We start from the raw sequence: 27,900 nt of genomic DNA on the forward strand, positions 1-27,900 counted from the left end.
AAACAGGGAGTCTTTGATATCCCAAAGAAGACCCAGAGTTATAGACTGGAACCACTTTCTGATTAAAGATGCAAAAATGAGGAATCTTTAACAAAAGAGCTTTTCTCCCAACTGTTTGTCAGGGTTTGAGTGACAGGCATTCCCAGAACCATACAATCCAAAATATTTTATGCAGTCTGAATATAAAAGACTTCCCCTCTCAATCCAGTGTTGCTCTCTTGCTATATATGTTTTAACTCTACTAGTTCCCCAGACATCCATACGGTGTTCTAGGAAAAAGAGTGCAACGGCCCTGAATTCCTAGTATAAGCAAACATGCAGAAAAGAGAACGTTTAAAATCTTCTGTTGGGCCTTTTTTAAGTAAAATGCAATGCTATATAAAGAAGCAAAACTGTGCATAAAAATCTCATATCTTCTCCTTTAGAGGTCACCTTTAAAGAATGAGGCAAATAGTCCAAGGCCTACATTCCTGACATGGATCTTACCACATCTCGAAAAGCCCGCACTAAGCTCTCTGCAAGTTCTAAGGTCACTTAATAATTTTCAATAAGCCATTCTCAATGCAAAGATCAGGATCTTAAGCATATAATCCCCTCACAAGACACCTCAAAGAACATTTCCAATGGTGTCAGCACAGACCAAAGGCCTTTTAACTCCTTGGATGCAAGAATAGCCTGTGCATCCATTGCTGGGGAAGACCAGCGTCACCGTGGGGGTGAGGTACCTTTTCTCACGTCCTCCCTCGACAGCCTTGGAATGCTCTCTGCCAGCCCTGGCAGCTCCTCTATGGCCTCAGGACACTCCAGGTCTCTCTCCAATACCTCACAGGTGCCTGTTGCCATGTCGCTTCCAGGGAGTCTTGCTAAATAGAGGGGTAAAAGAAATGCATTGCATTCAGCACACAACGCAGCTGGCAAGGGGGAGCACTGGCATCCAAGACCATGGAATTCAGGTGGAGTGCCCGAATGACACACATATACATGTAAAAAGAAAAGGAAGACTTGTGGCACCTTAGAGACTAACCAACTTATTTGAGCATAAGCTTTCGTGAGCTACAGCTCACTTCATCGGATGCATTCAGTGGAAAATACAGTGGGGAGATTTATATACACAGAGAACATGAAACAATGGGTGTTACCATACACACTGTAAGAAGAGTGATCAGGTAAGGTGAGCTATTACCAGCAGGAGAGCGTTCTTACAACAATACCCACCTGCTGAAGTGAAGAAATAGATTGACAGAGCCAGAAGAGTACCCAGAAGTCACCTACTACAAGACAGGCCCAACAAAGAAAATAACAGAACGCCACTAGACATCACCTTTAGCCCCCAACTAAAACCTCTCCAGCGCATCATCAAGGATCTACAACCTATCCTGAAGGACGACACATCACTCTCACAGGGAGACAGGCCAGTCCTTGCTTACAGAAAGCCCCCCAACCTGAAGCAAATACTCACCAGCAACCACACACCACACAACAGAACCACTAACCCAGGAACCTATCCTTGCAACAAAGCCCGTTGCCAACTGTGTCCACATATCCATTTAGGGGACACCATCACAGGGCCTAATCACATCAGCCACACTATCAGAGGCTCGTTCACCTGCACATCTACCAATGTGATATACGACATCATGTGCCAGCAATGCCCCTCTGCCATGTACATTGGTCAAACTGGACAGTCTCTACGTAAAAGAATAAATGGACACAAATCAGACGTCAAGAATTGTAACATTCAAAAACCAGTTGGAGAACACTTCAATCTCTTTGGTCACTCGATTACAAACCCAAAAGTGGCAATTCTTCAACAAAAAAACTTCAAAAACAGACTCCAATGAGAGACTGCTGAATTGGAATTAATTTGCAAACTGGATACAATTAACTTAGGCTTGAATAAAGACTGGGAGTGGATGGGTCATTACACAAAGTAAAACTATTTCCCCATGTTTATCTCGCCCCGCCCCACTGTTCGTCAGACGTTCTTGTCAACTGCTAGAAATGGCCCACCTTGATTATCGCTACAAAAGTTTTTTTTTCCCCTCCCCCCGCTCTCCTGCTGGTAATAGCTCACATTACCTGATCACTCTCCTTACAGTGTGTATGGTAACACCCATTGTTTCATGTTCTCTGGGGAGATTTATATACACACTGTATTTTCCACTCAATGCATCCCATGAAGTGAGCTGTAGCTCACGAAAGCTTTTGCTCAAATAAATTGGTTAGTCTCTAAGGTGCCACGAGTCCTCCTTTTCTTTTTTTGCGGATACAGACTAACACGGCTGCTACTCTGAAACATATACATGTGTGACTACATCGCTGCAAGCAATCACTAGCCTTGCTGTACAAACAGTACCAGCCGCAGCACTTCCAGAGAGCCTTTCAGTGGAGGATCTCAAAGACTTGTCACACATTCTCACTACCCTGCTGCGGGCTAGGCCTACTCTAAAGAGGAATAATGTGAGGTACAGAGAGGTTAAGTCACTCAGCCACAGAAGGAGTCAGGGCCAGCACTGGGATTACATCTCAGGAGTTTCCTGGCTCCCAGTCTGCTGCTCAGCCCATTACACCCGAAACCTTACAACATAGATATGTTTAAAGGATCAAGGTTCCATGGATCACAGCAGGAAAACACCACAGGTCCTTAAGATCCTGTGAACAGTGCACCCCACTTGAAATGCCCATGTTCTACTGGAATTTGGATACATAAAACTGAGATCCAGCCCGTGTGTCATCATTAAAGACCCTATGGCAATTTTCTAAAAATAGCGGTGTAAACCATGGTGTTCTGAACCACTTCCAATTTGGGTACTGCCACTGTCTCTAACTTCCCCCTCAAATTCCACGTCTGCTTTGCGACCTGCTCTTAACTGTTGGGCGGCGTTGCTGCGTCCTGCTAAACCGCCGCAGAGCTCCACCTTGGAGACAGCTGCATTGCAGGGACAGGTGAAGCAATTCCCATGTCGAAAGCCCTTTGAGGCGAAAGGTGCTGTGGAAATGTCGGCCTGCTATCGTTAACAGAATGCCAGTGTTCTAATGCGCTAAACCCAAAGCAATTAACACTTTCAGTGCTGCTGCTCCCCAATGCAATCTTCTGTGCTCCCCATTTTCAACTGATTAAGGCTAGCGGGCAGTCAGGATGCATCAGGTATGTGCATTAACTGTTAGGAGGTTCAGAGTTGGACTCTTCCTAAAGCAAGGCTTGCACAGTGAGTTCTGAAATTCTGGGCTCACTCCCCTTTCTGGGCTCAGCTCCTTGTCCCTGGGTAGAGTCTCCGAATAGCAAACCTATCCCCAGGGCTCCAGTACCTGTCCTAGGCACCGCACCAGCCATTGGTTGCGAAGATTGTAGCCACAGGGGGACGCCTGAAGACGTGAAGGGCCCCAGTTGCCCTCTGTGTCCCTCTATTCTAACAATTAAGTCCTTGTCCTCACCCTGTGCCCAAGCTGGGCTGATGCTGCAGGAGCAAGAAGCTTTGTGCAAACAGGAGAGTGAGGCTGCTGTCTGCCAGGAAGGGAAATTTTCAGTCTCAACAGTTCAGCGCTGAGTCATCGATTTCTCTCCCGTCCTGGGCTGCGGCTGCTCGGCTCCATCTGCAGGAAACCTCCTTTCCCAGGCAGCGTTAAGGGACTTGAGCCCGGCTGGAATTTCTCCGTCTCCTCCGCCAGTTCACTGGCTGCTCCTGCCTCCCAAGTGCTGAACTGGACTAGGGCTGTGACACAGCTACAAACCAGAGGTCTATCAGCTGCCAATACCAAATGTGGTTCATGGAGACCCTGAAGTCCCACTCATGGCTGTTACCTGTGCCATTTATTCCGTACCACATCTGACAGAACTTTTGGGCTGGGAGGTGGCGTGTGCTTACACACAGACACCATTGTTTCAGGATTCCGACAGCTGAATGAGGGACAGTTTGGAACCCCATTCACACCCATCATGTGTCCCTGCCTTCACAAAGCAAGGAAGCCTAAGCTGACAGCTTGGGTCTCATAGACTCATAGATATTAAGGTCCGAAGGGACCATTATGATCATCTAGTCTGACCTCCTGCACAACGCAGGCCACAGAAGCTCACCCACCCGCTCCTGCAATAAACCTCTCCCCTATGTCTGAGCTCTTGAAGTCCTCAAATCGTGGTTTAAAGACTTCAAGGTGCAGAGAATCTTCCAGCAAGTGACCCGTGCCCCATGCTGCAGAGGAAGGAGAAAACCCCTCAGGGCCTCTTCCAATCTGCCCTGGAGGAAAATTCCTTCCCGACCCCAAATATGGCGATCAGCTGAACCCTGAGCATGTGTTCAACAGAGTAGAGGGTCCAAATGGTCATAGAACAGGTTACACCAGCCAGCAGAACAGAATTTGGTTTCATGGGTCAGATCTCTGAGATCTCAAAGCATTTTACAAAGTAGCAGTTAAGATACTAACACCGTGACAACTGCGTAGGCCAAATGTAGCAATTACAGCTCACACACATAGTCTCTGCTATTCAAACTCCTTCCTCCACTTTGCCCTCTGAATCCTTTTAAAGACTCACCTAAGAATGTCTTATGGAGTGTTTCCCCCGCACACAACCATACACTTGGTCTGTTGGTTGTACATGCCTTAGTGCAGGACTCCATAAAGAACCTAACATGTCTGTAGACACCATAGAGGTAACATATAAATAATCCTACAGTTCTACCTTCATGTCAGCAACGACTTTTCAGAGACGAGCTCAGGTCCAAGATCTGAAGTGTGACTCCACGACTAACTCACACCAAGGAAGCTTCCAAAAATAGCCCCCTTCCCCGCTCCATCAGCTCCTTCAAGATAGCGGAATTACAGGCTCTTTCCGTACACAGATCTATCCCCGGCTAGCCAGCAACTAACTTCGGACTCCAGGCAAGCATTCCATGGCCATGGGTTTTCCTGTATTCGCTGAAAAGAGTTAAAACCCCACAAAAGGCATACCTAGGGCTTGAATGCAGCCGTCTTGCCTTCAGCCTCTTGTCTGGCTCAGTCTCTACAGAGTAATATACAGCAACAGGTGCTGATTTCTGCCAGAGCAAAATATCAACCAATCACAGGAAGCTAATGCCACCATAGCTTTAATATTCAGCCCGGGGAGACAGAAGAGGGTCTGACTTCACTCTGAAAGAGAGAGAGAATAACATGAGGCTCATTTGCTTCCTTTCATGACAGATCCATCTGCTTCCTTGGCTGCTCTCAGGAACAAGGGAACCATGGAGATGTTACACATAGCAGGGATATAGGATGGGAAGGATGAAGGGATAGCCTATGAAAAGCAATAGGGTTGGGAATACCCCGACAGGAATATGGTGCTAGGAAGCCGGGACTGCAAATCTGTCAAATGTTCATTCCCCAAACTGGAGCTTGTTGAGAGCACAATAGTGCAAAGTGCTTCATTAATGAATGTTTGTGAAGTGCTACGGCAGAGTGCTGAATAGCAGCAAATGCAGTTACCTTGAGTTGAGGAACTCCTCATTTCCAACAGCATATGCAAGAGGAGAATCCGGCGGAGTGGATTCAGACACTGAAGTTACAGAAGGGTAAAAAACGGACATTATTTCCTAGTGTCAAGAGCAGGTTCTTTATTTGCAGATGACTCAAATGGCTGAACTTCCAACGTGGGACCTGCTCCTATAACCTTTATTCTCATGAGTCCGACTGAAGACGATGGGGCCACACATGGAAGGGGGATAAAGTTGGGCACCTTGCTGTGTAGAGGTCTGCTCACAGCTGTGTTGCTGCCCTGTTAACCCGGCCTTGCAAGGAACTGGCTCCAGCCAACCAGCAACAGACAGGAACTCACCCTAGCCCCTCTCCTTCCATCGCACTCAGTCTGATAGCTGCCCCTGCCACTGTATTGTGGGGGTGCTTGAAAACTTAACTGGGAACATTTAAATACTAACATGATTAACCTCCTCCCTCCCCCCTTAAAAAAACAAGGAAACAAAATACCCCACAAAAGGCGCTAATGCAAAAATTCTGTTGCACAGTTAAATAATAGTTTTTTAAAACAGGGAAATGCAAAAAGCCAGTTTCCTCCCGTAATGCAACCCACATCATGGGTATTCTGTGGGCCAATACCTGGGGCAGATCTTGGCCCCTGCACAGTGGTGCCAAAAGAGCTGGAAAGCCAGAAGTTCTGGACCCTGAGGCTACCTCCTGGATGTGGGACTCCTTAGGTAGGCTGCAGCTGCTATAGCGGGGTCCCTCTTGGCTCCTGCTGTGCGTGAGCATAGGGGGTGGGAGGCTGTCCTCAGGGTCTTTACTCCCGGAGGCTACTGTACCCTATGCGGGGCACTGGCCCAACAGCCTGTTGGTCCCACAGCAGAGTGTGTAAAAGGTCATTTAATACCACTTTTACCCCCGCTCCTGAGCTGGGCTGGATGCAGCCCAGGATCTGGGTCTATATTTCTAAAAGCAGAGGTCCCAGGTCTGTAAACCCGTCCTACTACACGAATAGTATCACTGGACTCATGGGGACTACCTGCATGTACAAAGACTAGGGCAAACCTTTAACTGTGCGTGTAGCAGGTAACATTACGCAATTAGCACAAAAACAGGAGAACCTTGTATTGCCAATCCCAAGCATGCACAAATCATGAAATTGGCTTACACAGCATGAGATTTAAAAAAAATGACGTTTGGGTTGTCTTCCTGGGCTTCTAGTTCAGCTTTTCAAGCTTTTCTCTCCAAACAAGACGACTAGAAACTTAAATTTTGGGCTTTTTAAAATGCGAATAGAGATTCCTGCGTAATTACCAGACTCCAGCCACGGGGGCTTTCAGAAAAAAAACAGAGATAAATTGTTTGTTAAAATATAAATGTTTTCAATAGAGCTGAAAACAACTGAAATATCAGAACAGGGCAGTTTCTTTAATTGAGGTTCTTCTCTCCCCCCCCCGGCCCCCCCCCCCCCCCGCAAAAGAGCGCTCTGCTGTAAAAGCTTTAATTTCAGTTGCTGTCCCTGCTCTCCAGCCTACGTGATGGGAAATCACTTTCCTGCGGGACTCCAAACACAATAGTTAAACACCTGATTGCCCAACAAAAACTGTATGAGTGAGCGATCCCGAGGCCTGCGCCTAGTCCAGGGCACTGCAAACACTTTGAAATGGTTCTGTCTGTTGCATATTGCTAGTTGTTTTTAGGCTATCAAAGCTTTATTTTAAAAGAGTAATGATAAATTAGTTTAAAGATGACCTTTAAAAAGTGCCCGTCATTGCTGCTTTTATGATGTATTGACTGGCCTGACCTTGTTTCAAGACTTACGAACCCATTATCTAGCCTTCTCAGGACCAAAGGGTATTAGCTGAAAGTGACAGGGAGGCAGCATGTGAAATGAAAGGAAGTTACTGGATCACCGACATACCTGATTGAGGAAAACAGATCAACACGGAGCCAGATTTGCAAGAGAGCTCAGCTCCATTTAGGCATCAAAATAAGTGGCCAGATTTTCACATGAGATCTGCATGCTGAGCTCTTTTAAAACCTGGCCCCGTCTGTGGATGCTATGCATCCGAAAGCACAGCCTAACTAGTGGTTACTATATGTATTCAGCAAACCAGAAAGGGACTGTATGCTTTTCAGGGTAGGGACTCTGTCTTCCCTCTTTGCGGGGACAGTGCCAAGCATGCAATGGGCCCAACTGTAATATAAATATTATTTACTGCTGTTACTGAAGACTGAACCCAAAGCTTTCAGTGGGAGTGGATGTACCTTTAAATAACGACCCTCTGTCTGTACTAACTTGACTGGCTTTTGTTCTTTCTTCATATTTCTTGCTGTGATTTTCCTGCCAGATAAGGTCATTGTAAGTAATTAAAAAGGCATATTTGGTTTATTGGGTTAGGCGATGTAATGAAAACAAAATTCTAAATGGCCTAACTCAAAGCAGAAGGGATTTTGATTCAATCATGTTTCATTGGTGCTCATGATATCATAATCCAACTTCTTCTAGAGTCTTCCAGGAAAAACATGGTAGTCAAAACCTGAATTTTTAGTTAACAAAAACCAAAAACAAGCAGTACTTCCCCCACTCTCCTTTTCATAGCTATCACAGAGCAGCAAACTAGGACAAATCCATTCCCCCCCTTTACAGGGAAATCTTTCAACGAATATACAGGTACCTACAATGAACAGGGAGTGGGGCTGGTTTGCCTCCACAGGCAAATGCCTTCACATCTTTAGCTCTAAAGAGCTCACTGACAAGTTATAAACACTCCAGTCTCCACTGGACAGTTTAACCAAGGCAGATGCAGGAAGGAGTTTCCCAGAGGCAAATTCTTTTCTAATCCCTTGAAATCTCACTGGATCCCAGTTTCTCACCTGACCTGAATCAGATAAAGTGTTTCTGGGACCAAACGAGCTCGGAGAATCTCTGTAACATTCTCTAATTCGCTGAGATGACGTGAAGCAGAAAGTCCCTGCTGGAATGATGCTGGAGGGTAATTGATCAGCGTTGGCCTGGTGTTGTGTGCTGAATGCTCACTGAGGGCTTGCAGTGCTAAATATTGAGTTGCTGAATTTTATTTGTAAATGGGAATTTCATTTACTTTATGTACCCAAGCTGTGATCATGATTTATGACTGGTCTATGTATGGAAATATCATCAGCTTTACTTCAGGTTTCAGAGTAGCAGCCCACGAAAGCTTATGCTCAAATAAATTTGTTAGTATCTAAGGTGCCACAAGTCCTCCTTTTCTTTTTGCTTTACTTCAAATATTCCCATCGCTCATGCGCCGTTCGGGGGGTTTACACGGCTGAACTCCGATATGAGGTGAAATGATAATCAAGGCTGCAGCATGACCAAACCAAATTCTGCAGCAGCAAAATCCTTACATTCCATAGCAATGTTACTTTATCCAGCTACCAGCATATTTCTCTCTGCCTCCCTTTCCACCCTTCCGCACATACTCCTGTTGCTCACAGTTGAAAAATACTCACAAACAAAATTAGTTGTTGATGATTTTCAACAATGATTAGTGTTGAAGATGGATTTTCACTATGCCCTCTAGGCAGCTCAGCTCCATTCTCTGGCTCTCTGCTCCTATGACAGCCAGTGACTCAGTCCAAAACCACCTCCTCCTTCCCCTGTGTGCTAGGGAAGGAAGGAGTCAGTAGCCCCAGTTTCAGTGGCTCATTTTCCCAGCTCTCAGTTGCTCTGCAGTCCAGGTTTACTAGCTTGCCAATCTATGCCTCTGGCTCCCCTGACTCCATCTCTGGCTATCCATGCCTTGGCTGCCTGGTTCCATGGACCAGTGCACAGAGAATGCCCTGCAATCCACTCCACCACTCCACCTCCCCCTTTCTCTTGTGGGGAACGCTGGAGATCAAGAGGAAGCTGCAGGCAGGTTCCAGCAGGGCAGGGAAACTGAAAACAAACTCCAGGCTGCAGCAAATTCTGCAGCAAAAACGCTGAACTGAATGGCATTTTTCTGAAATGCCATCTTCTGTGGCTGCAGAATTATGGAGTCCGCAAGGCCCTGATGGAGAGAAATGGGACAAGTCACACCACTCAGAGCTATTGTGTCAGGCAGATTGATGTAAGTGACACCGCAATGGTTACATTTGGTTTGTTTTCCAAGTTATCTCCCGAACAATAGGGTCCACAAACCGTTTTTTTTTTTTTTAGATTCAGGACTACAATTCTGTAGCAAGTGCCACAGATACAAACTCCCCAATTACAAAGGGCACTGATTATAATTTGACTTCTAGAGCTATCATGATGCTAAAGAGATGATGCAAGATATACGACCCTGGACTTTGATCTTATCAGACCTCAGAAGCTACACAGAGAGACAAGGTGTTTAACAGAAGTTGGTCCAGTAAAACGTATTACCTCATCCACCTTGCCTCTCTAATATCCTGGGACCAACGTGGCTACACCAAGCTAAGCAGAGGCAGGCTGAGTCAGCGCTTGTGTGGGAGATTGCCAAGAATATCTAAGTGCTCGAGAAAATGCTTGTCACAAAGTCACAGGCCTCATGCTCTGGAACTGTTCAATGTGAAGCCAGACAGGACTCTGGGTAAAGTGACTCCTCTCAGGGTACGCTGTCCAGGACAAAAACCCTCCTTGGCTATGGCCTTCCTGGGTCTGACCTCAGAGCACTCAGCACCCCTGTTCTTACCGTACACTTCCCGCAGCAGGTCCACCTTGACTGGCCCCCTGGGGAAGCCAGATGGTCCCTGCACCCCAACTTTGCACTCAGCAGTGACTCCCAGCCAGTGTTGTAAAACATAAGGGTTTATTAGTCAACAGGAACACAGCATAGAACAGAGTTTGCTAGCACAGAAATCAGGAACTTGCAGCAAAGTCCATCTGGAGTGGACCCTGGGCTCGGTGCTCCAGACTCCCCGCTCCGAGTTCCAAACAGGAGACTGACCCCTCCCAGGCACCCGACCTCCAACACCCCCGTTGCCCTTCCTCTGGTCTTCGTCTTGCTTCATGGGCCATGTGTCACTTGGTTCCATCCCCCTCCTGATTCTCAAGTTATGAGGGGCATCGGCCATCACTTACATGCAGGCAGCTGGAGCCACCTCACCTGCTCCCGAGGGTCTCAGCAAAAGTCACACACCCTTATTCCCACCACCTAGGCATTGGTGCAATACACAGGGAACTGAGGTACACACAGTATTCATGCAAAACAGTAAGACTCACACAGGCTCATGTACAACATAACAAGGGGAAAACCCTCACTTCATCACAATGCTGACTCCCATTTTCACGAAGTGTGGAAGGAAAATGGTCTCACCTAGATAAAAGTACACACCACCTGCAGGCCAACGACAAGCTTTTCTTCACTGTGAAGGCTCGACAGCCAGACTTAAGATGGCTGCAGCAAGCTCATAATGTAAATTGTTTAGGAGGACTATTCATTCAGTGCAAACCAAACAGCTGGGAATGAACTCTCTCTCTAATGTACTTCTCTGGCCCTCATTACCACAGTATCTGGGCACCTCCCACTCTCTATTGTATTTATCCTCACAGAATGCACAGTGCTGTTATCCCCATTGTACAGATAGGGAACTGAGGCACAGAGGCTTAGGCCGGGATGCACAAAAGGAGTTTAGTGCTTAAGTCCCAGTTTCGGGACCCCTGCAATGCACAAAACTCCCACTCAACCCTGTAGGTGCCCAAACTCGCTTGACATCTACATTTTTGCAGTAAAAGTTCCCTCACAGCCTATGTTTCTGCCTCTGAGCATGCGTACCGCTGCCTGTCTCCAGCCATCTGCTGCCTACCTCCCACGTAAGCTCCAGAGTGATTTACAAACTGGGGGAAGACCGGTGTTCAGCTGCCTACTTCGGGTGCTGGGCCCTATCTGGTAAGATCCCCCTGAGCACACCTACCGGATTGGGCCCCTTGGGTGAGTTCACACAAAACCGCAGATGAGGACGACCTCCCTCATTTTTAGCCCAGTGGTTAGAGCACTCACGTGGGACAGCCAGGTTCAAGTTCCCCTCCACGTATGTGCGGGAGAAGGGATTGAACTGGGATCCACCACCTCTCAGGTGAGTGCCTGAACCATGGGACTGTGGGATATTGAGGTGGGGCTCCCTCAGACTCTCCTGTTGAAGTTGTTGCACTGTGGATAAATACTAGAAGAGTCTTTGGAACCAGGGAACCAGATTTTAGGCCCCCCAAATCCTGGGTGAGCGCTCTGCCCACTAGGCTATTGAGTCAGTCTCATGTGTGCAGGCTCTCTCTCGCCCAAATGACCAAGTATTTATCCATAGTGCAACAGTGTTGTCAGGAGAGCCTGAGGGAGCCCCATCTCACAATATCCCATAACCCCGTGGTTCGGGCACTCACTTGAGAGATCGCAGATCCCTGCTCAACTCCCTTTCCACCTCCCCCAGAAGCAGGGGGGACTTGAGCTGGGGGTCTCCCACATCCCAGGGGAGTACCCTAACCACTGGGCTAAAAGTTACTAGGGAATGCCTCCTCCTCTTCTCTGCCTCCCCCCTAAAATTGCAGAGGTGCCTGACTTCAGGAAACAGTGAACAGCTGAGAATGGCTAGCAGGGGTAGGAACCTCTGCGGGAGGCAGGGGGGAAGGCTCAGCACATATCCCTCGGGTTGGCATCTCCCATTGCCTAGCATAGGCAGCTTCCTTCCTAGCGGGCTGACTTTTGTGAATTGCAATCTACGTGCCTTTCTCTCCCCATTCATTGTACAGGAGCCTAACTCATGCTTTGTGAATTGCAGTAATTGTCTAGGGGCCATGACACTGGGTGTCACAACGCCTAACTCCTGTGCATCCAGGCCTCAGTGACTTGTCCTAGACAAGGTGGGAAATCTGGGGTGGAGCTGGAACTGATGCCAGGACCTCGGCTAGTGCTCTAACCACTGGATCATCATTCCTCTCTAATTTAGCAGTGTCTTAGCATGCCTTTGCAACTAAAAGAGTTTTCTCTTGGGTAATAATAACAATAATTAATAATCCCTAGCTCTTATCTAGTGCTTTTCATCCATAGATCTCAAAGCACTTTACAAAGGAGCTCTGTATCCTTATCCCCACTTTACAGGTAGGGAATCTGAGAAACAGGGAGGGACTTGCTCATGACTTGCAGTGTGAGTCCTTTCTCCTACTTACACAATTATAGGAAGGCCTGAAGGAGGACAGGTATTGCAACATGACTCAGCCTCTTTCGGGTCCCTGGTGGCAGAAGGTCCCCTCAGGGACTGTAGTGTCCCAGGTGATTATGGTTGCCATAGCAACTCAGAGAGAGCCATGGTTTTTGAGGGTTTCATCGTAACAGCCCTGTGAGTCTGTATCCGCAAAAAGCAAAGGAGGACTTGTGGCACCTTAGAGACTAACCAATTTATTTGAGCATGAGCTTTCGTGAGCTACAGCTCACTTTGTACCACTGGGAACTTTAAAGACCAGGGCCTGGAGTTTGAAATGGATCTGGAACTGGATGGTGGTCCGTGAGGCTCCAGGAGCACGGGTGATATGTGCTGTCATCAAACTGTTCCATTCAGGAGGTAGGCTTGCCTGTGATAGATCAAGAGCAGTTTCTAGTTTCTAGTTCTAGTTTCTGCCTTTCCCTTTCCTGTTCCTACACAGGATACTTGGCAGGGGGCAAGCCTGGAAGGGACCCAAGCAAGAAACAGCATAGCTAGGCCCTCATCTAAGGCGAAACAATGACTCCTCCTTGCTCGTCAAGACAGAAGGAGGCATTTCTGGAGACTATTTGGGTCTCCAGTACAATGATGAACCCAGCAGGACCCCAAGACTATGTTAACCACTGGAGTGCAGATACCCCGACAGAGGACAAGATCACAGTGTGACAGCTCCCTCCTGCATGTCAGCTCCATACTTCCTGTATTTAGCTTGAGCCAGCTGCCTTTCGTCCAGCTGGGACAAAGCAGCGGCTGTGCTGGACACACAGAGTGATGGTGTCAGAGTCTGTGTTATCTGATCGTTCCCAGCAACGGTTAACAGGACTCAGGACTGCAGGACACCCCAAACAAGGGTCTGCCACAGAAGAACAGGGGACACTAGTCTAATGCAGTTCTCTAAAAGCTCTTTGGTGTACCAGCAGCTCTTTGTGATCGAAGGCATCAAGTGCAATTTCTAGATCAAGCAGAATTTACATGGATGTTTCACCCATGTCTGTGGCCGTAAAAGGAAAGGCCCATCAGCGTCACTGTCTCTGTGCTCCGCCATGTCCGAAGGGGTTTAGCGTACTGGTGCCGGTCAGGTGGAGCTGACTACATGTGTTCTCTCTGCACATTAGAACAGAAGGATTATCAAAATTTCAGACTCTGACCAATTATTGGCTTGAACAAGCCCTAATAATCTTCCATTCTGGCCTCAAGCCAACTTCAATCACCTGTCCTGCTGCAGTGGTAAAAATTCAGGTGTTCAGATGCCATGAATCAAGTCTGTCACATAGAACGGACGCCTGTTTTCAACTCTTGGTTTCTTGCACCCCAGGCTGTCTGGGGCTGACACTGCTTGTAGAACTCCTGGGTTCAATTAGGAACCCCTTATTCCCAGGGCCACAGTGCACTTGGCATTGCTACATGACAGGCCTGAGTTTGATTTGTACCACGGGCCAGCAGGGGCCTGAAATGCTTTTTCTTTCAACAGCAACCCCTCTGGCGAATTCTGTGGTTGGAATTTGAGAAGTCTCAAGAAAAGAGCGGGTTGGTTGTAATTGGGGGATCTACAGGGCTCAATCTAGAGCTGACTGGATCTTTTTTTTTTTTTGGATCAACCCCTGAAACAAGGAAAAAACCCACAGCAACAAAAATGAGTGGGGGGGGGGGCAGAGAGAACAGTTTTTAACTGAAAATGAGTTTTTTCCAGTTTTGCACTAAAACAAAATAACAAATTTTGAATGAAATGAAACACTGCATCCAACCTAATATTTTTTCTTCCAGTTATTGGTTAGTACTGGGTTGGTTCTGGGTGCTTTTCACTTTTTAAAAGACTTCTGTTACGTTTCTAAATAAAACATTTTGAAATGAAAAGTCAAAATGTGTCATTTCAAAATGGCCACCATGAAATATTTCCACTTCCAAAAAAAAAAAAAAAATCCCAATTTTTTTCCAGCCCAAACTACACATGGAATTTGATCCAAATGAGCAGCTTTAGTGCTCTAAAAATGCATTTTTGGAGACTGTACTGTTCCCCAATTGGCCCTGTTCTAGTTCCATCAAATGTAATCTCCGTATGTCTTTCTGAGGTGGTATCTAGGCTCACCCATCATATTCTCTGTCTCATCCCTAGTCTGAGGCCATGCATTCTGGCTACTCTCCTTTCATACGAGACAACTGCAGACAGCACCCGTACTCCAGAACTCGCGGAGCAAAGGGCCCAAGAACAACCTGATGTTCCTCCTTGAACCTTGCAAGCCCAATACGTGCGGGAAAGGGGCTGTGCCCCCTGTCTGGTATTTTTCACAGGTATTTCTGACTATTTAGTATCATGTTCTAAATCTGGGTGGCACTGGGGACTGCACTAGAGAGTCCCTCACCTTTAGGTTACTGCTTCAAAGCCAGTTGAGGTCACCAGTGATAAAGCTGTTATTACCTGACTGAACTGAGTTTGCTGGGTCTCTATTTGCCACTGGACTTTGCAAAGCCAACAAAGGAGACAATTAGTGCCAATCTCAGCATAGAATGCAAGGACAGAATACACCATAGAACATGAACTCTCCTCCTGCTGTTAGAGGCCATTCATCCAGCTGAGGGGGAGACACATTGCTAGGGGAGGCCTGATGGGGGTGCGTTGTGGGGGAAGCTTGTTCTAGCAGTGAGCATGCTGTAACTTATGGAGTGGATGGCTCTCCCTCAGGGATCTGAATCAATACCTTTCACCAGCCCTGCAGTCATATGAATGTAAAAAAGCTTTTTTAAAAAGCACTCGTAATCTGCTGTGCCTCCCAAAACCCTTACAAAATGTGACTCCATCTCTGTAGGTAGAATGCTTTCGCAAGCTCTCTCTGTGATCAGTCTTAAGGAATCAAGGCTTTGAAATGGCCTTGTATATTACACGATCTCTCACTCTCTTTGTATGTGTATATATAGGACACACACATACAGAGCAACTCCACATTAAAGCAGATCAGATCACACTCTAATCCACGTGTGACCTAAATACCCAGACTTACAAATCTCAGAAGGTTTTCACTCTCTTTATTTGGCAGGGGCAGCAGCAATTGGGTCAGCTGAAACAGGAGATGCTGGATCCCATTAAATGCTACTTTTAGTCTTGGCTGCTTTCAATAATTGTTCCATGATACATTTTCTCACAGCCAAGTGCTGTTCAGGGATAATCATTATTCTCTTTGAAGATTTACAGCCGTTAGTACCTCTGAGGAAAATATACGTGAGCGACTGTTTGAACGTGACATTTCAAAAACACTGTCCTTGGGATTGCCATGCAGGAAAGTGAAAACAGGCCCCACTGTTTGGCTCTTAAAGGGCCACTGCTGAGAATTAGTAGGTTTAAGAGTCAATCTAACCTGAAATATTAGACTCCATTTGACAGATGGGGAAACTGAGGCAAAGGGCAATTCAGGGACAAGGTTGACTTTTATTCCTTGCAATGTGTAAGGAGTAGCATGTAGCTGCACAACCTAGGAGCAGAGTAGGGAAGGAAGCATGCCTCAGTCACAATTCCCTCTCTGTTTTCCCCCCTGTTCCCCAGGGTAGTAATCTGCTATTGACACTGACGACTTCTACTTCCCCTCCCCCCACAAGCCGGCTAAGTCAGGTTGACATATTTGTGTGGCAGATCCAAGGATCCACAAACTCCTTGCCCGTCTCCACCCACACCTCAACCACCTGTGGGGGGAATGGAGAGGGGGAGAGGATATACCAAGCATGCAGCCCTCTGCACCTGCAGCCATGATGCAAGGGGGGAAAGGTAGGGACTAAGGGGGAGTCTTACCCCTCCTCACACCCTATATAGCCAGGTCATGATCTGGCCCTAAGTGACACATTGAGAGTCAATGACAGAAGCTGGAGCAGAGCCCAGAAATTTCAATTTGTAGTCCTGTTCACAAACCTAATTTCTGCCATTGCTTCCTGCGAGCCCCGAGGCAGACAAATTGGTACATGTCCATTCTCTCCTATCACAATCCCTATTCATTTACAATCCTCGGAATCAAGCTGCAATGAAACACGTTTCCTTGATGCTGATGGTTCCTCGGGTTTGCTCAGAGCAGGGCATGTGCAAAAAACCTAAAAACGGTCTACGGCCGCCTCCTACAAGTGTGAGCAGCGAAGTCTGAACAGTAAAAGGGGTCTCATCCAATACAAAGATTCCTATTTTGTAGCAGGGAAAAGCGTGTAACTGTGCTACTGTGGCTCTCCCTGTAACTCAGCCTTTTGCAGAGATCCTATCTCACAGCAGAGCTAGCGCTGGCTATTTGCAGCTCTGCTTTTCTTTATTTGGCTTGAAGATAATAGAGGCCTACGCCAAGGCTCTAAGTGCTCTAACACCCTTAATAACACAATAAACTCCTAGCAACATTAAGTGACCTTTTCGATAGCAACACAGCCAGACAGATACCTAGAGAAACTCCTTTCTGTCCCTTTATCACTGCGGGAAGCATTAAGCATACCCTCAGCCCCTTTCAAACCTCTCACACAGAAGGCTTTTGCACCATGCCTGGAAGCTCATCAAATCTGGGCTATTTCAGAGCAAGCTCCTGAGCCTGTGCAGAGAACACTCTGCCTGCTGTCCCCTCTCTTTTACAGTGAGGGGATCCAGCTAGAGTGCGCCTGCTGGCTACAGCTGTGGTAGTATGCCACCAGCAGAAAGGCCATCCCTCGGGTAGGCCAGTCCCACACCATTTAGGAGTCTACAGGTCATAATTACGGCTTAAACTCCAACTGGAGGCCGATGGGCAGCCAGTGAAGCAATGTCAGAATAACTGGAGGGGCGTGATCTTCAAGGAAATAAATCCTAGGCTGGCTTTTTCCAAGATCCTTCTGTTCCCCCAGTTCTTTCTACAGGACTTGAGTCCTACCCGTCCATCTTGCAGCAGCTTCTCTTTTCCTGTTGTTGCCGGCCAATGAACTGCCAAGTTAAAATTCAGGAGCCTTAAACATCACCTGCAAATGGATTTTTAGACATTGAGCTCATGGGGTTTTTTTGGTTGTTTGTTTTGTTTTTTTACTTCTTTATGATGGAGAAAGAAAGAGCCTAAAAGGTTTGGTTTCTACTGGGGTTTTTTTTTTTTTTTGGTTGTTTGTTTTGGTTATTTTCCCCTCTCCCTCTCCTCCTTTAAACCTTGGAAATCTCGAGAATGTCAACTCTGAGAACATAAGAATGGCCATATGGGGTCAGACCAATGGTCCATCTAGCCCAGTATCCTGTCTTCCAACATTGGCTGGTGCCAGATGCTTCAGGAAGAATGAGCAGAACAGAGCAATTTATCGAGTAATCCATCCCCTGTGGTCCACTCCCAGCTTTCGGCAGTCAGAGATTTAGAGCATGGGGTTCCATCCCTAACCATCTTGGCTAATAGCCATTGATGGACCAATCCTCCCGGAACTTATCTAATTCTTTTTTGAACCCAGTCATAGTTTCAGCCTTCACAACATCCCCTGGAAATGAGTTCCACAGGTTGACTGTGCATTGTGCGAAGTAGCACTTCCTTATGTGTGTTTTAAACCTGCTGCCTAGTGATTTCATTGGGTGACACCTGGTTCTTGTGTCATGTGAAAAGGTAAATAATTCCATATTCATTTTCTTTGTACCATTGATGATTTTACACACCTCTAGCCTATCTCCCATTAGTTGTCTCTTTATCAAGCTGAAAAGTACCAGTCTTCTTAATCTCTCCTCATATGGAACCGTTCCATACACGCAGTATTCAAGGTGTGGGTGTATCATGAATTTACATATTGGCATTATGATATTTTCTGTCTTATTATCTATCCCCTTCCTAATGGTTCCCAATAGTCTCTTAGCTTTTTTTTTTTTTTTCCCTGAGGCTGCACATTGAGCAGATGTTTACAGAGAAATATCCATAATGACTCCAAGATCTCTTTCCTGAGTGGCAAGAGCTAATTTAGACTCCATTTTGGATATATAGTTGAGATGTTTTTCTAATGTGGATTACTTTGAATTTATCAACATTGGGCAAGACAATGGCAGACGAAATTCAGTCACCTAGTTTTGTGAGATCTCTTTGTAACACTTCACTGTCAGCTTTGGACTTAACTACTTTGAGTCATTTTATATCATAGGCAAACTTTGCCACCTCACTGTTTACTCCTTTTTCCAGATCATTTATGATACTGAATAGCACTAGTTCCAGTACAGATCCTTGGGAGACCCCACTATTTACCTCTGTCCATTGTGAAAACTCATCATTTATATCTACCCTTTGTTTCTTGTCTTTTAACCAGTTACTGATCCATGGGAAGATCTCCCCTTTTATCCCATGACTGCTTACTTTGCTTAAGAGACTTTTGTGAGGGACATTGTCAAAGGCTTTCTCAAAGTTCAAGTACCCTATATTGACTGGATTGCCCTTGTCCACATGCTTTTTGACACCCTCAAAGAATTCTAACCGATTGGTGAGGGATGATTTTCCTTTACAAAAGCCGTGTTGACTCTTTCCCAACAAATTATGTTGATCTCTATGCAGTGGTGCAAGTGGAATCCATTTCTTACCGGTACCGGACGGGTGGGTGGGGGGGAATGGGAGGCCTCCTCAATTACAACACAGAATACAAAGTATACAGTGTTCACTTTATATTTATTTTTATTACAAATATTTGCACTGTAAATAACAAAAAATAATTCAGATTCTTAACTAACTTCAGATTCTTAAATCTTGGGTTGAGTGCTGTAGCTATCTTTAAAAATTTCACATTGGTTCCTTCCTTGCATTTTGTCAAATTTACGAAAAACGTGCTGGATCATCATGTATTCTGCATTATAATTGAAATCGAGGGTTGGGGTGTGGGGGGGGTGAGGGCTCTGCCTGGGGCTGGGGATGAGGGGTTTGGGAGGGGCTCAGGGCCAGGGCAGAGGGTTGGGGTGCAGGGGTGAGGGCTGTGGCTGGGGGTGCGGGGTCTGGGGTGGGGCGGGGCTGGGGATGAGGAGTTTGGGATGCTGGCAGGCTGCCCTGGGGCTGGGGCCAGAAAGGAGGACTCCACAGTCCCCCCAGCCCTCTTCCCCCTCACCCCCTGCGGCAGCACACTCACCTGGCACCATCACTGCACATGCTCCTAGGGGCCAGGCCTCCCTCAGGTCCAGGAAGCCCCCTCGCCTCCCCTGTGGTGGGTGCGGGGGGGGGGCTGCCATCACATCAGCCTGCTGCCTGTGGCCAGCAGTGGCCGGCGAAGGAGAGCAGGCTGCAAGCAGGGACCCTCTGGGGGAGGTGCATGGGGGCACCAGACGGAGCCGTAGGAGAGACCTGGCCCCAAACATTGGTGGAGCTGGGCCCCCGGGCCCTGAATTTGCTGGAGTAAGGGCACTTCCGGCCCATATATCTCACTGCCCCTGACAGTTTCCCCTTTAATAAATTCATCCCTGAGGGGTGTTTCCAGTTGAACTGTTTAGTCCTCTACAGCTGTCAGCTTTCCCACAGCCCTTAGTTTAAAAACTTCTCTACAACCTTTTCAATTTTACATGTCAGCAATCTGGTTCTGATTTAGTTTAGGGGGGAGCCCATCCTTTCTTTATAGGCTCCTCCTCTCTCAAAAGGTCTCCCAGTTCCTAATAAACTTAAACTCCTCCTCCAAACACCATCGTCTCATCCACACGTTGAGACTCTGCAGTTCTGTCTGTCTGACCCTGCACATGGAGCTGGAAGCCTTTCAGCGAATGCTACCATGGAGGCCCTGGACTTTAATCTCTTATCTAGAAGCCTAAAGTTGTCCTGCAGGACCTTTCTTTTACCTTTCCCTGTGTCACTGGTAGTCCTACTTGTACCAAGATCACTGGCTCCTCCTCCGCACTGCACAGGAGTCTATCTAGATGTCTTGAGATGCTCACAACTTTTGCACTCAGCAGGCAGTTCACCAGGCAGTTCTCCCGGTCATCGCAAACAAACGACTAGAATGGGACTTCAGTCTTGAGAGAGGCCTTTGATCATTACTGAACCACAAATCATTATTCCAGTAATCTGGAGTTTTTAGTAGCAAAAGGCAAGAGCATTATATAACTTTAAACCAACTCTGTCCCTTTCAAAAGATGTGGAAAGAGACAATCTTCCCCGGGACCATGCAATCACAACAAACCTTTAGGAATAAGCCTCTGACGGTGAATAACGAATCCAGCACACAACATGAGGGCCAAGGAACAATCCTGTTGCCTAACTGGAGTGGCACACGCCTAGTAGCTAATTATTCCTGTATTTGCAGTAATGGGTGCTGTAGAAACCCATAGATTACAGGGACAATTTACCCCTTTAATTTCACACACAGAGGACACCCCCTGCTAGGGAACTAACTGTTCTCATACTGTTCCATTGTAACCCTTGGACTGCTCCATTTTACAGTTACTAGGACAAGAAATAGAAGCCGTGTGTTGACCCAGTAGATAACAAACAAGAGAATGAAAAAGACTCCCTTTAAAACTAGATTGTCCAATAAAACAGCATCAGGCTACAATGGAGTGTGTGATTTGCCCTGGTATATAACGGTGAATGGCAGACGAGTGTAAGAGGCCACTAATGAGTTTTGCAGGTGGATGAACAATATAGCCAGGCTGAGAATTACAGGATGAGATTCAACTGATCACACCACACGGGGCTGATTTAGTTTTTGGCCTCAGGAAAGGTTGAAGTTCTGTAGTGCTGTTTCACGAGAATTTCCTTTAATATCATTTTGGGGGCAGAACTCCATTGAGTAATTGCTCCAAGGTAGGTCTAAGAAGTGAATAATTTAAGGATAAAAGTTAAAAGCTTAGATACCATGGTGAAGGGCAACTCCATAAATAGGATTAGCTAGACAGACAGATGGGAATAATTGTTCAAGGCTTTATGTGGAAAACAGAGAAGTGACTGCGGGCGCACACGTGATGATTGAATACGTGATCAGACATACAAAAGCAGCTGTTCTGCACATGTTACGGGTACATTAGCAAATTTTATGAATGTTTTTTTCTGAAGCCCCTTTGAAACTCTGACCTACCATGTCAAGGAGGATTTTGATGTCATCTGTGAGATGAGAACGATCTAATTTTTTTGGGATGAGACTACCTGAAATCCTCTTGCATAATGGATAACTGACTTGTTAGAAGGATAGGCTTTCTATACTAAGGGTACAAGACCACTCTCACTTACACCAGTGTAAATTAGAAGCAACTCTACAAACTCAGTGGATTTATACCAGTTTTACAGCTATATGCAAGTTCAGAATCAGTGGCTAAACCTGCACCTTGAAACAAATTTCCCATGAATTACTCTGCCAAGGATTTCCATAAAAAAGCATGATTCATGATAAATCTGGAATGTTAATTAAAGGGGTGAAACTAATCCTGTTGTAAAAATAACCTAATCCAATGCCAAGTTCATCAGTGGCTGAATATACAGGATATAAATGGACCAGAAATCAGCATAAGGGGGAAAGCTGTGTAACGTGCACTGATTTGGAATTTCAATAGGTGTGTGATTTACACACCAGGGGGGTGGGAGGTGAAGGTGTAACAGGAAAAGCAGCCAAAAAGAGAATGGAAGGTAAAATATTTGGACATTTATTTATATTATACCCTGCAATCATCTGCTTTTCCTGCTACTCCTGTTCACCTTCTGCCCCTTTAGCATGTAAATCATACTGGTTTTGCATACCTACTGAATTCCTAAGTGTTGTAAATTACACACAAACTTCAAATTTCTCACCCATTAGCATCAACACTGTGATCTCATTTACACAGATATCAATTCAGAATAACTCCAATGAAGTCAATGGCATTACTCTGTATTTACAGCAGTGCAACTGATAGCAGAATCTGGCCCCATATGCCACTAGCCCAGATTACACCACTATTTAAATTGCCAATGAATGTATCTCACACTTTCCTGAGACTTGCACTTGCTTATACTGGACATGCCTCTCACCCTGCCAAGGCCCAAAGGTGGGATACAGTGCATGCCAAAGACCCTAAATGAGACACACGCAAAATATTCATGCAGAAAACTTTAAGTGCTGTGGTATTTCTTCCCTTAGCAGAGCTGGCACTTTCCACAATCTTAGTTTCATGATTCTTTATTTCAGGTGTCAATTATTTTCAACAATAAAACAGAGGGGCTGCCACTTTGTGTGAAGCAAAGTAACTTTGTGATTACAGGTTTCAGAGTGCTAGCCATGTTAGTCTGTATCAGCAAAAACAACAAGGAGTCCTTGTGGCACCTTAGAGACTTACAAATTTATTTCGTGGGCTAAAACCCACTTCATCAGATGCATGGAGTGAAAAATTCAGTAAACAGAATATATGTGCTATAATATATATTCTGCTTACTGTATTTTTACTCCATGCATCTGATGAAGTGGGTTTTAACTAAATGTGTTAGTCTCTAAGGTGCCACAAGGACTCCTCGTTGTTTTTGTGATTACAATGAGTGATGTCCCTCTAAAGGCGGTATGACACCAGGTATGAATCCGGCTATATGTACAATGTGTCCAGGGCCTTTTTAAAAGCAAGAGAGTGATATGAGGCAGGGGGAATGTCTTAATTTGCCTACAGGGGATCTAAGGGGCATGTTTCTGGAGGTACCTTAACCATGCATCCACCATCACTGAAACAAACTGGCTCTCTACTTGGAGAGAGTGAGCATGCCAGAAAGGACAATGCAAAGAATTCAAAACTAAGAAGTGAAAGGATGTTGCTAATGTATCAAACATAAATGTCAGAGCCAAGTTTCAAATAACAGGCAAACAACATGAATTGAACTGTGAGGCCAGGCACTGGTCCGGTGCCTGCCGTGACGTAGAGGGGACTCCAGCTCTGAAGCCAAAGCAGAGCTCTGCCTGCTGGCTCACAATGCTGTGGAGGGAGCATGCTGTTGCTTGAGACTGAGAGTGCTTTCTCTGGTTGTCTGAAGGCGTAGCACCAACAGGCAGAGGGAAAACTCATGTGACACCAGGTCTTTGAGGAAGATGAGTAGAGTAAAATAGGGTTGGGGAAATGGAATGATACAAGGAGCGCCCCAATCCTATAAGTAGAAGACCTTGACTCTCCCCCCTACTCCAAATCCTATAAGTATATCTGTTAGGGTTTCACCACAAACCATGTTGGGGAGACTCTAGGGTGAAAGGAGTTTTGAAGAAACACAAACTATTCAATATGCAAGGCTGACCCATTCCTCCCCAAACTGCAGAGAGAAGCCCAGCAACCTCAGACTTTAGCATTGCCTTTTATCCAAGGTATTTCCCCTGCAATTTGCTTTACACTGGGCACTGGCTCTTTCAGAAAGCTGCTATGCTCACTGGGAGATTCAGAGCATGGAGGAAAACTGCTTGAAGAGGCAGAAGCAAGACTCTCAGGTGCAGAAAGAGATGTTTATCTTGAAAGCATCTCTCGAAGGCAGTGTGGGTTTGTCACTGCTGAGCGTGGCCTCTCATTGCCAGCAGAACACATCACTTGTCAGAGCAGTCTATTCCATTCCCGTGCTGGGGTTGGCCTGAAGCACACAGGCTGGAGAGTGCAATAGACTTCAGTGATAAAGTCAGACTCATGGGGATGGGAGTCAGGAGAGAAGGGTTTCATTCTTGCTCTGTGAAGCAGGGCAGTTACCGCGCTCCTAGGGAACAAGGTTAAAGGCAGCTGAGATCAGCTGATTGGGGAGGCAGCCACAGCTGTGGCCACACCCAATCAGGCCACAACTGGCCTTGATATAAGGGCTTAGGGAGGCACTAGCTCACTCTCACTCCAGCCTTGGAGTGGGAAGGGCCGCGCAGGAGCACTCCAGCCCGGCAACTCCCCAGGCTGAGGCCTTGTTAAAGGCCTAAGGAGGTACTGGGGCAGCTTGGGGATAGGTAGAGGCAGCTGGTCCAAACCCCTTGCCAGTAATGAGTGGCCATTACAGCCTGCAGTTTGCCCCAGAGAATGGGGGGGCTAGATGATGACTGGCAGTAGCCACTGAGTCAAGATGGGTATAGGGGGAGGGGGTTCCCCTGGGAAGGGAGACCCAGAGCGTAGGGGCACTTCTGTAGGGCAGCACACCAAGGTAAGGGGTACTGGGGTCTGGGAGAGACATGGGGGGCCTGAGGCAGGAGAGACACTGGCCAGCAGGAGGTGCTCTGAGGCTGGCATGAGCTAATTCCTGGATGGACCTGCAGGAGGTGCTGTGGTAGTAACTGCTCTGCCACTGACTTGCTCTGCAGTCTTGGGCCCGTCACAGTGCTTCTCTGTTCCTCAGTTTCCCCTTTTGTTAAGTGGGGAGGTTAACGCTTTGTGCTCTGTTAGAGTAAGAACCCCGTTTCCTGAGAATGACAGGATGGCCTGCCCCTTTAAGGGCCAGGAGACCTGGGGTTGGCCAGCTCTCTTCAGGCAGATCTGTTTGTGCCATAATTTAGCTGCTTCCCAGCCTGGAGGGACTGATCCAATTGAGATCGGGTGTGAACCTGAAATACCCGGGCCTCCTAAAAAGCCTGAGAAAGCTCAGGGTGGGAGAGGAAGAGCAGAGAACAAGCTGGGGTTCTGTGGAGGGACTCTGTGCGCCTATCCCAGAGACCGGAAGAGGGAAAGGAAACCCTGAGAGTGTGAAGCTCCTTCCCTGAAGTCCCCTAAGAGTCAATATGCTACCCCAGACTAGAAAGGCTTAAAGATAATGGGCTGGGAACTGAGCCTGGAGGGTGGGCTCAAGAGGAACCCAAGTGGGACAGAAGAACCTGTTTGGATACTGGTTATCTTGGAAGTGGCTTGAACTGTGAGACCCAGCTAGAGACTTGAACCCTACAAATCCCGAGGAGGGATGGAAAACCTGGTTGAGGGGAAGCACAGGTGGGGAAACCTACAGTGCCAGCCCTCACCAGCAGGGGTGCTATGGGCTAGCTATACCTATGACCCTTCTAAAAATAGCAGAATATTGTGTTTATAAGGCTAAATTTAAAATCCACCTTTCCCTGCTTCCCTCTTCAGCAAATTTAGGCTTTGTTCTTCCAGTATATTCTTGGGAGTCTTGTCCAGTCCAATTTCCAATATCTCAAGCACTAGGGCTTCTATCCCTTCCTGTGGGAGTCTGTTCCACAGTCCAAGCCACTTTGCTGTCAGAAAGAGAACCTAATACTGAGCCCTCTTATGTAACACAATCCCATTAATCACATCACACCCAAACCATTCTTCTTGAGGTTTAAACACTTGTAGAGGGTTATCACGGCATTGCTAAACCAAGATGGACTATCAGCTCCTTAACAGGCTGACATCCTACCCTGGGAGAGGGCTCTCAGCAGAGCTACCCACCCTTTCTTGTCACCTCCATAGTTTTCTCTATGCAGCATGCTGGAGTTAAACACTAGCAACACTATTCCTCTGGCAGCGATTCAGCGGGGAGCAGAAAGGCTTTCTGTCCCCTGCTGGGAAACCAAGAGGCAAGCACACAACCAAGTGCATCTGGATGTGCCTGCAGCAGAATACGGCTTATACAGATCATGATCCGCTCAGGAAGGAAACGAGGAGGTGAAGCATAGATGAGCAGGGTGGGGAGAATGGGTGTGATTCATACAGGGAACTGAAGGGGGAGCTGAAGCAGAAGAGGGCAGAATGGAAAGACTATGCCTCCAATTTAGCAGGCACCCAGGCACGTGCCTAACTTTAAGCACCTCAGTAAATGCAATCAACAGCGCACTAATACATCCCTTGTATCTTTCACTCATTCTCTCCATGTGCTTAAATACATGGTTACATCAGCGCCTGAAAGCAATGAGAGACACACACAGACAAGCTGGACAGGATTGAGAATGGAAGGAGGGTAAAAAGACTCCTTATAGAGAAAGGAGAAGAAAAACAGAGGAAAGGAATACACAAAGGAAGAGGGGAAACTGAAGAGAACAGTAAACAGCTCAGAAGAAAGGTAGAGAGATGAAAGGAGAAGAAAGTGCTGAGTGCTATAGGGAAAAGTAATCTGAGGGGACCAGACACTGGAAAGCCCTGAGGAAGAGAGAAACAGAACTTGAACAAAGAAAGCTTAGCAATAACAGGGAAACTCTATGGGACACGGACTAAGTTAGGAATGGATGTGACAGTGATTTTTTTAGATGCCCAAATGTTATAAGAAAATATCAAAAAGCTTGATCTGAACTGTGTGGAGAAAGCCAGTGATTGTTTGGAAGGGTGGGGTTGGGGCATCTAGATGGAAATGAGAGGGTCAGCAAAGGATCCCAGTGTTAACCCCTCCCCCCCACACCAGTTGGGGAGGCAGTTGTGGTTTGAAATTAAATGTATTCATGAAATATTGATGCTAGAGGCTTGGCTGGCTTTAGCTAAGAAATTCCTGATGTTGCTCTACCATCGTCACCTTCAAAGCACTTGACAAACATTACATCAATTAAACCTCAGAACATGCTTGTGCAGGAGGTAAGTATTCTCTCCTCCTCAGATTGGGAAACTGAAGCACAGAGAAATGAAATAAATTAACTTACCTAGGGTCACAGAGTGACTCTGTATCGGAGCTTGTATCCCTTTCCCTACCCAGTTTCTGGCTTGTCCATTTTGATTCTAAGACCTTATACAGTGCCTAGTACAATGAGGCCCTGTTTTTCAGTTGGTTCTTAGACACAGGGTGCCTCAGGTGGCATGTGACCAGGATTCATCACTGAATTTGCTCTGCTGGTTAGATCGTTGGCTTCCCTGGCCTGGGCCAGGTACTGATGGGGAATGCCGATCTATGTGAATGCTGATCTATGCCCCACATTGCAATAATAAGCATGAGTAAGATTTAGAGAGCTGGGATCAGAGTCCTTAGCCCTAGTCCTGTGCTCAGGCTGCCTTTCCCATCTGTTTTTGCTTGTGTTGGATGGGCAAAGGAGAGGGGCACCGATACTGTTCGGGAGCTGTCTCGCTCATAGATCTGGGCTCCACTGTGGTATTTTCTGTGTTTAAACATTTAAAGTCTACCAGACCAGTCCTGACCGTTTTTGATTTCAGCATGTTTCCCAATTGGCAACGAAAATCCAGCAGTCTGCACTTCAGATAAATCACACTGGGGGTAGGGGAAAAACTTCCCACTTCTCTCTCTCCCCTCCCCCCGCCCAGCATATTTTGAAGCCACTCAATTGGAGAGAAGGGGGGTGGCTGGAGTAATTTTTCCATGGATACGGAGAATAAGTGAGCTCTGTATGGCTTTTCATCATTAAAATGCTTCCCTCTAGCAGTTTGTTAATCTGCAGCATTCTAAAGTAATATGCATGCACATGCAGAGACCTCAGTTCAGTCTTGCTCCACTCAATGGTTGTAAGGAGTCTCAATGCAAGTGGGAG

At 46.6% G+C, this 27,900-nt stretch overlaps 1 protein-coding gene across 8 annotated transcripts in view; it reads right to left on the reverse strand.

The window, feature by feature from the left end:
- JSRP1 (junctional sarcoplasmic reticulum protein 1) overlaps positions 1-27,229 on the reverse strand; it is a 40,430-nt gene extending 13,201 nt beyond the window's left edge. Inside the window, exons 1-5 of one of the 8 annotated variants that reach the window (XM_073324241.1) lie at positions 27,064-27,229; positions 7,720-7,795; positions 5,461-5,530; positions 4,948-5,127; positions 726-863 (exon numbers count right to left, since the gene is read on the reverse strand). In XM_073324241.1, coding sequence (XP_073180342.1) covers positions 726-843 — 118 coding nt within the window. In that variant the 5' untranslated portion in view covers positions 844-863; positions 4,948-5,127; positions 5,461-5,530; positions 7,720-7,795; positions 27,064-27,229. Of the gene's footprint in view, positions 1-725; positions 864-2,871; positions 2,962-3,309; positions 3,393-3,435; positions 3,545-4,947; positions 5,128-5,460; positions 5,531-6,619; positions 6,676-7,719; positions 7,796-8,946; positions 9,167-27,063 lie in introns of those variants that run through there. The other 7 variants (XM_073324242.1, XM_073324243.1, XM_073324244.1 and 4 more) reach the window with 7 other exon arrangements.
- Positions 27,230-27,900: the final 671 nt, after the last annotated feature.

The sequence above is a fragment of the Lepidochelys kempii genome, chromosome 25 (genome assembly GCF_965140265.1).
Source record: "Lepidochelys kempii isolate rLepKem1 chromosome 25, rLepKem1.hap2, whole genome shotgun sequence".
NCBI lineage: Eukaryota > Metazoa > Chordata > Testudines > Cheloniidae > Lepidochelys > Lepidochelys kempii.